This window comes from Nicotiana attenuata, chromosome 2 (genome assembly GCF_001879085.1).
Source record: "Nicotiana attenuata strain UT chromosome 2, NIATTr2, whole genome shotgun sequence".
NCBI lineage: Eukaryota > Viridiplantae > Streptophyta > Magnoliopsida > Solanales > Solanaceae > Nicotiana > Nicotiana attenuata.
In genome coordinates this window covers 37,539,510-37,548,723 of record NC_031990.1, presented here as the reverse complement: position 1 = coordinate 37,548,723, position 9,214 = coordinate 37,539,510, and the positions used below count along the sequence as shown (strand labels likewise).

The window sequence follows — 9,214 nt, the reverse complement described above, 5'->3', positions numbered from 1 at the left end:
TTACGAAGAGAAGCCCGCAAATGTGATGGGGGTAGGGTTCGCATTTGCGGGAAAATGGTCGCATTTGCGACAGGAATCAGACCAAGGCAGACTCGCATATGCGAGTCAAAAGTTCGATTTTGCGAAGGGCCTTGGCTCACTTTCCGAAGATAACAGGCTTAGAGGTTTTTCGCATTTGCTAGGAATTGATCGCAATTGCGAACTTGTGTCGCAATTGCGATAACTGCAGCTGGGTAAATGAAGGAAAAAACTGAATTTTGTTCATTCTTCAAATTTTCAAAACAAGAAAATCCTAGAAGCGATTTTCCTAAGAGCCCATCTTCCCCAATCCATTGGTAAGTGGTTCTAACCTATTTTCTTTCAATCTTTCATCACATTTCATAAGATTTTAACCTAAAATCTAGTATTTTCATGGTGAAAATTCGGGGTTTGGGTAGAATTAGGGATTTTTGTAAAATTTGCATTTCGACCTTAAATTGAGGTCGGATTTCAAAATAAGTTACATAATCGGGCTCGGGGGTGAATGGATAATCGGGTTTTGGTCCGAATTTCGGGTTTGGACCAAGCAAGCCCGGGAGTTGACTTTTGTTGACTCTTTCAATATTGACCTAAATTGAATCTTTTGCAATCGTGGTAATGCCTATGGCTTAATTTGAATCGTTTTGTTAGTAATTTGCTAGATATTGTTGGTCCGGAGGCTTGTTTGAAAGGCAAAGTTGTGATTGAGCTTTGAGTGATCTTTGAAGCGAGGTAAGTGTTAAATTTAACCTTGACTTGAGGGAATTAGGAACCCTCGAATTATGTGCTATGTGAATTTCATGTGTTGTGGCGTATATGCGAGGTGACGAGTGCTTATACGTGGCAGAATTACTTGTTTCTCCTAATTTCTTGTTCTTCCTTCATTATCTCCTTCCCTACCTGAACTGTTATGTGCCATAAATGCCTTCCATGCTTTAATTGCTACTTATCAATCATTGTTTCTCCTGTTAAAATGTTAAGACATCTTCATAATTTCATGACTTGCTGCTATTTGCCCTAATTGACGTATTTGCAACTTCTAATTGTCAACTGTTGGTTTGTTTCGTTGTGTAGTATTTCATACGTAGATTTCCAAGCTGATACAAGGTTTACTTTCTGTTTCAGCTTTATATTCATCAGTTATGGTGGTCCTTGTGATTTGAATTATTAATTTGACTATGCTCATTGAGTATTTAGTACTGATATGGTGGGATCGGGTTGCACGCCTCAACATGTGAAATAAGGGTGGATTGATATGGTGGAATGAGGGTGAACTTGTACTGATATGGCGAGATTGGGTTGCACGCCGCAACATGTGAAATAAGGGTGGATTGATATGGTGGAATAAGGGTGAACTTGAACTGATATAGTGGGATTGGGTTGCACGCTGCAACAATGAAATAAGGGTGGATTGATACGGCGAAATAAGGGTGAAATGTAATACTGATATTGTTATATGGTGGGATCGGGTTGTGCGCTGCAATATTTATTTATTGATTTTGATTGTTGATATTGTTACGGTGGAATAAGGGAGGATTGTGTTGTACGGTGGGATCGGGTTGCACGCCGCAACAATCTATGCGTTTCCATTTCTTGAGCTGTGTTGGTTTTCGGTATTTTCAGTTGAAACTCTAAGGATTGGTAACTCTGATCGTCACTGGCTTATTTCTTGAGGCTGTAGCTATTATCTTCAGTTGACTGTCCTATTTTGTTCCGTATTTCCTTTTGTCTTTTTTATATACTGCATACAGGTTGTAGTGTAGGTGACCTGCGTTAGCCTCGTCACTACTTCGTCGAGGTTAGGCTCGACACTTACATAGCACATAGGATAGGTTGTACTCATACTACACTCTGCACTTCTTGTGCAAATTTTTGAGTCGGTCCCAGCGGCGGTTATTAGCGTGCTCGGATTGGACAGCTTGTGGAGACTTGAGGTACATTTGCTCAGCGCCCGCAGCTCCTGGAGTCCCCTTCCCTTTTTATTTGGCTGCGAACTTTCTTTTCAAACAACTTTATGTTATTTCAAACCCTTGTTTGTACTATTCTAGTAGCTCGTGCACTTGTGACACCGGGTCCAGGGATGTATTAAATGTTTGGCTGTTTAGCTTCCGCATTATTACTTTGGATCATTGCAATAGTTTCAGTTCTTTCTCATTAAGTAATATTAAACTGTTAAAAATGGATGAAATGTTCTAACGTTGGCTTGCCTAGCAAGTGAAATGTTAGGCGCCATCACGGTCCGGACGGTGGGAATTCCGGATCGTGACAAATACATACCAAAAGTACGTACAAAACAAAAATTTATTAGTAAATCCAATTCTAATTTTAAAGGTCAAAACGTTGAATAAGCAGCTCATCATTGATTCAAAATCAAGATATAGTATATCTAATTTGTCACATTCTTTATTTCTGAGTTCAGATTGTTTAAATTAGTTGGTCAAATATTTGGACATCTATATAAAGGCATTACCAAGTTGAGGATATATCATGCAACTCTAAAATATTAAGAAGCAATGGCAAGCTACTCATGGGCAAGGGAACTTGTCGTCTACTTCTTTATCATCTCTTCTTGTTGCTTTTTCAGTTTTTCTTATGGAAGAAATACTCCAAATTTCAAAGTTCGAGCTGTTAATCTTGGAGGCTGGCTTCTTACTGAAGGATGGATTAAACCTTCTCTTTTCGATGGCATCCCCAACAAAGATTTTCTGGTTAATATTTACAACCTCATTTACGTTGATTTAATAATTTAGTGTTTAAATTATATATACTGACACTGTAAATATTTAATGACGTTGATCAGGATGGAACTGGACTGCAATTCAAATCAGTAATAGTTGGGAAGTATCTGTGTGCTGAGTTAGGAGGAGGAACAATTATTGTCGCAAATAGAACTGCTGCCTCTGGATGGGAAACCTTCAAAGTACGTAATTCCTTGAAAAATAATAAAGAAGTAAAAACTCATTTTTATTAGCTAATTAACGGGGGATATTGCACTATTTCCTGTAGGTTTGGAGGATAAACAGCACAAGTTTTAACTTTAGGGTGTTTAACAAAGAATTTGTGGGAGTAGATGGAAGTGGAAATGTGGTAGCAGTGGAAAATAAACCTGGATTTTCAGAGACTTTTGAAATTGTTAGGAACTCTGATGATTCTAGCCGTGTTCGGATAAAAGCATCAAATGGTTTCTTCTTACAGGTGAGTTCTTGAAATGGTCTTTGTGTTATTTGAGTTGCAATCATGTTAGCTAGCGTTTGGCCATAGATCCCAAATTTATTTTGAAAAATCTGACTTGGGTGAAGTTTGGTTTGAAGATGAAAATGTGTTTGGACATACGCTTTCAAAACATATTTTCCAACTTTATTTTGGAAAAACATGTATATAATTCCGAAGTTTTGGGATTTTGGCACAAAATCAGCTCAATAGCTGATTTTGGGATTTAAAATTTGGAATTTGGGATTTGGTCAAAATATGAGCAAAATTTATGGCCAAACATGAGTTTTGAAAATAAATTCCAAATTTATTTTGGGAAAACTTATGGCCAAACGGGACCTTAGAATGAAAACCTTTTTTTTAATCCCTATAAAGAAAGTTTCATGCGCAAAGATTGCCAATAGTAACAAGGTTTTTTGGACATTAGTTCAAAACAATTTGAGAAATTGAATTTAAACAAATTATTTCGTGAAGTCACTTTTCTTTCGTTTGTAACAACAAAGTCATTGAACTATGCCTATTGCACTCAGAAGGTCACTCAACTAGATTTTTCAAATTTTGGATTGCCAAATACCTATTTTATCCTCTAAATTATAAACATTTATCTTTTTTTTTTTAACTTTTTAGTATTAACAACAAAAATTCAAAAATTTATATACACAATTCAGAATTAAAGAAAATAAAGGTTGTAAAATATATATTCTACGCATGTAATATAAAAATAATTATTTAAATAAGGATATTTTTATAATATACATTATATATTCTTGAAAATGAAGCTTAATTATATTATTATGTTTCTACCAACTTTTCGACGACACAAAGTTATGTCACCGAAAAGCAGTGAGACTATCTGATAGGGTAAAATATGCTATGTATGTTAAGTCGTGCATGAAATATATATAATATAATTGAGCATAATTTTCAAGAATATATAATGTATATTACAAAAAACCCTTATTTAAATAATTATTTTTGTATTACGTGCATGGAATATATATTTTACAACCTTTATTTTCTTTCATTCTGAATTGTATAAATAAATTTTTGAATTTTTGTTGTTAATTCTAAAATTATTATTACTAACAAATTATTCTAGTTAATTTTTTTACTATGCTCATTATTTTGTTATTCCAGCATTATATATGCTTAAATACTTTTTATTTTCTTAGTTTATAAATAATATTTATTTATTCTATAGGTAATTCCATAATGTAAATTAAAAAGGGAAAAGTTATAGTATTAAAAAGCTTAAAAAAATAAAAAGAACACAAATTTTTATAATTTAGAGGGTAAAATGGGTATTTGGCAATTCAAAATTTGAAAAATCTAGTTGAGTGACCTTCTTAGTGCAATATGCATAGTTCAGTGACTTTGTTGTTACAAACGAAAGAAAAGTAACTTTAGGAGATAATTTGGGATAGTTGAGTGACCATTTGAGTAATGGACTCCATTGTTGTTTAACATATTTAGTAGGTTTGTTACCATTTAATTTATATAAGGTTAGTGATTAATATTATGATAGAAATTTATTTGTAGTTAATTTTAAATGATCTGATTATGTTATTATTCTGATACCATTAGTGTATAGAACTTATTTCTTTGAAACCAAACTCAAAACCAAGTAATTCTTTTGGTTGCTAGTTTCTAAACAAACCCAATTGGTATATTTTGTGTCTGGTTTCTGATTTTTGAATATTTGACCTCCTATTTTTTAAACAGACCTTTTTCTTTTGCGTTTACCAACTGTTTGGATCATAAAATTGATGAATCTTTTCTTATCTTTTACTTTTCAGCATTGCGGGAATAAGTTTACTAATTAAGATATTTAGTCAATATTCTCTTAATATTTGACCTTACAAAAGTGAATACTCCGTACAATGTTTTAATGTTCTTAATGATGCGTTCTTGATGTTTATAAGATCTAAAAACAATTCTTTCAAAATTAAATACAAGCCAAAAAAATTCGGAAACCAAATCTAGATTCAATTCTTTCAAAATCCGTTCTAAAATTAAAATCAAACGGGCATAAAAGTTTGTGGGGTATTATCAATTTTAGCCTGCGCCAGAAACTATTTTCATCTAGTAGTCAAAATAGTGTATAAACTTTATATATATATAAATTTTATATATTTTTTCGGCTATTCTTTTTCCAGCGGCTATACAGTATCATTTTTCCAAAGTTGTTTGTGGTAGTAAGCGCCTTTTTTTTTTTGGACCCAAATTTTGGTACCACAAATCCTTTCAGAGGACCATATGACAAAGTTAGTGGACTTCATCCACTGAGTGAGTGCTGCGATTGGTAATAAAAATATCTCCCAAGAGAATATTGTTTTTTCCAAATGATAAATTGATCCATTTATGCCTGCTGTTTATGCTTGTTGATATATAGGAGACAACTTAGTGTCTACTTTATTGACTTAGCAAGTGGAGAATATTAGGACAGTTACATTGCCGGCATTTCTAAACAAACTCTTTCATAAGCACATATATTTAAAGTTAAACTACAAAGAAAAGCACTAAGATGGAGAAACAGCCTGATGAGAGGCCTTTGTCTTCAATGCTTTTGATTTTTCGTTTTAAATTTTCATAAGAAAGTCTCTTCATATATTTTATGGATTATGAGATGGGAAATTAAAATCATCATTCAACTTTGAATAGAAATGAAAGGAGAGAATAGGAAGATGCTAGTTTTACGACAGAATATATCGACCTATTTACTACCTTCGACTTGAACTGTATAGAAGTAGAAATGACACCAAATAACCACTCTAAAGGAGTGCTATTTAGGAATTAACCAATCGTCCTGAATTCAATTATTCAGGATAATAATGTCCTAAATTATTCTGAAGTTAAATTTTTTAGTTTAAAATTTCAGGACAAAATAAGTAATTGCTAATCCCTAAATATCATCCTTGAGAATGGCTATTTGTGCACTTATAGTATATATATTTAGCTAAGTTCTGGCTTATTACTGTACTAATTATTTAAGGTGCAGGTAAAAACAGAGGAACTTGTGACAGCAGATAACGGAGGAAATGGGGGATGGGGTGATGATGATCCTTCTGTTTTTATCATGCAAACCAGTGGAAGACTTGAAGGCGAGTTCCAAATTACTAATGGCTATGGTCCTATCATCGCACCACAAGTTATGAAAGTATGTACTCTTTTACGCAAAATCTTTTTCAAAATTGGTGTCCAGTCAAACTACACCATATAAATTAAAATTGAAATAATAGAGTAACTATATAATACGAGATTATGAAGCTAAAACTCTAGTACGTAAAAGGTATATAAACCATATGTTCAACAAAACATTTTGGTGTTTTTTGATCTTTAGGTAAAAAAACAAGTCCACAAAGCAATGCTAGTACCTAATGTGATTTAGCAAATTATATTGTATTTCAATATGAAATAACATATGTTCTTATCACAGGAACACTGGAAAACATTTATAGTAGAAGAAGATTTCAAGTTCATCGCAAGCAACGGACTGAACGCAGTGAGAATTCCAGTTGGATGGTGGATTGCCAGTGATCCAACACCCCCAAAGCCATATGTTGGAGGCTCTTTGCATGCCTTAGACAATGCCTTTTTCTGGGCCAAGTAATACATTGTTAACTACTTTATATATAATCAAATTGGTAAACTAGATAATATATTGGGTTTTAATTGAATGTTTGAAACTTTTGTAGGAAATACGGACTTAAAGTTATAATAGATCTACATGCTGCACCTGGCTCCCAAAATCCTTGGGAGCACAGTGCCAACAGAGATGGTACTATTGAATGGGGAAAAACTGATGACAACATTCAACAGACCGTTGCAGTCATAGACTTCTTAACTGCCAGGTATAAACAATAGGATTTAGATAGTATATATAGAACTTTTGTTATCAATGTTGGGTAACTTGTTAATTTGTTGTAGCAGATAACATGCCTTATTTTTCCTATTGTTAATTAGTCTCACTATTTTTTGCAAATCGGTTGACATGATAGCATAAAATTTCTTTTGCAGTGTCAATAGTTAAAACCCAAACCATTTTATACATGTGTTTCTAAAAACTTCACACATGAATCTTAGCAACAATATCTTTTCATATAAAACAATATAATTTACTAAATCTTTTCAACTAACAAAAAGGGCTAAATTTAATTGTCATTTGATAAGGATATGTATTTTCATTTCACATGTCATATAAATCTATAGTTTTATACAGTTTACTAGTACATTCCTGCTACTAACAATTGTCGCCAAATTTCTGTATTCCACGTTTGCTTTTGAGTACAAGAGGTAAAATAAAGCTTTTAAGTAACAAAATTTTGTTGGTGTAGAGTAGAGGTCACCTTTTTCATTTTCTTCTCCTTTTACTCTTGAATTTAGGTATGCCAAGAATCCAAGCCTTTACGCAGTGGAGTTAATCAACGAGCCATTAGCACCAGAAGTTTCATTCGAGATGGTGAAAAAATACTACGAAGCTGGATATAATGCAGTTCGTAAGCATTCTTCGGATGCATATGTTGTGATGTCCAACAGATTAGGATCTGCAGATCCAACTGAGCTTTTGCCTTTTGCCAGTGGCTTAAAGGGATCTGTAATTGATGTTCATTACTACAATCTTTTCTCTGACATGTTTAACGACATGACTGTCCAGCAAAATCTTGATTTTGTCTTCAACACCCGTTCAGCTGAACTCAATACTGTCACCCAATCTAATGGCCCTCTCACTTTAGTTGGTATATTTTCTTAATTTGTCTTTTCTCATTATGTTCTATTTCCCTCCTTGACTACATGACATTAATATATACCCTTCCTCTGTCAACATAGAATAAATTGGGATACTAACTTTCTTGGAAAAATAATACTGTATAGCCGCTCTCAAAATAATAGCCGAAAAAATGTATATATTTTTTTTATACAGATATACATTCTGTTATATAAAAAAATTATACAAATTTTATACTCTACTTTTTCGGCTACCGAATGTAAATAGTTTTTGGCGCAGGCTAAAAGTGAAAAAAACCCAAATTCCTTTAGTGTATGTTCTAAATTTTTTAGCTCAAATCATCATAAGTATTTGGCCCATATTACAAATATTCTTTTGGTTATATGACCACTTCTACAGGAGATCTTTATGACAATCTACTTTGAAATATTTTTCAGGGGAATGGGTTGCTGAATGGCAAGTTAGAGATGCAACAAAGGAGGACTACCAAAAGTTTGCCAAGGCTCAATTGGAAGTGTTTGGACGTGCAACATTTGGTTGGGCTTATTGGACTCTCAAAAATGTGAACAACCATTGGAGTTTGGAGTGGATGATCAAGAATGGCTATATCAAGCTTTAAATTACTCAGATCATTGCCTGATTGCTGATCATATTGTGTCACTTACTCAAATTTCGAAATGTCAAAGCCATAATACTTGGATACTTAATAAGGTAGTTTAGATGTTAATCATAAACTTTTGAGGAAACACCTCAAAAGATCAACTTGTAACAGCAATGTGGAGATCTTTATTAACAAAGATGCTTACAGTCATAGTGCAAGGCCGTCCAACCACTGCAGGCAGCAATATTATTACGTCCAATATACATCATTAAATATGTCTATATATATTTACTACTCCCTCCATTTCAATTTAGATGAAACACTTTCTTTATTAGTCCGTTTAATAAAGAATCATATATTTCTATAATTGAAAATAATTCAACTTTAAACTTTTTATTTTACTTATTTTAACCTTAACGAGAAGCTTTTATTGTAGGGCCAGCCTCATTATAATAAAGAAAAGGAAAAATAATGAAAAATTGTGATTGGAGGAAGTAAAAACAATTGTGGGTGCCTGACTTTCTTGAAACAAGTTGTGAAGGACAAATTTCATTGGCTGTTTGGGGCGGTCTCCCTATAAAAAGGAGTCTTCCGTTCCATTTCAAACACACCAAAATTGAGAGAAGCCAGAGAGAGTTAGAGAGAGTAATCCATAGATT

The 9,214-nt window shown here is 33.3% G+C and overlaps 1 protein-coding gene across 1 annotated transcript; it reads left to right on the top strand.

Moving 5' to 3' along the window:
- Positions 2,487–8,830, top strand: LOC109207530 (probable glucan 1,3-beta-glucosidase A). The gene is made up of 8 exons (XM_019370475.1): positions 2,487–2,726; positions 2,819–2,938; positions 3,025–3,213; positions 6,227–6,385; positions 6,665–6,834; positions 6,924–7,079; positions 7,612–7,964; positions 8,392–8,830. Exons 1-8 carry the CDS (start codon positions 2,532–2,534, stop codon positions 8,571–8,573), a joined length of 1,524 nt encoding a protein of 507 aa, XP_019226020.1. The 5' UTR covers positions 2,487–2,531; the 3' UTR covers positions 8,574–8,830.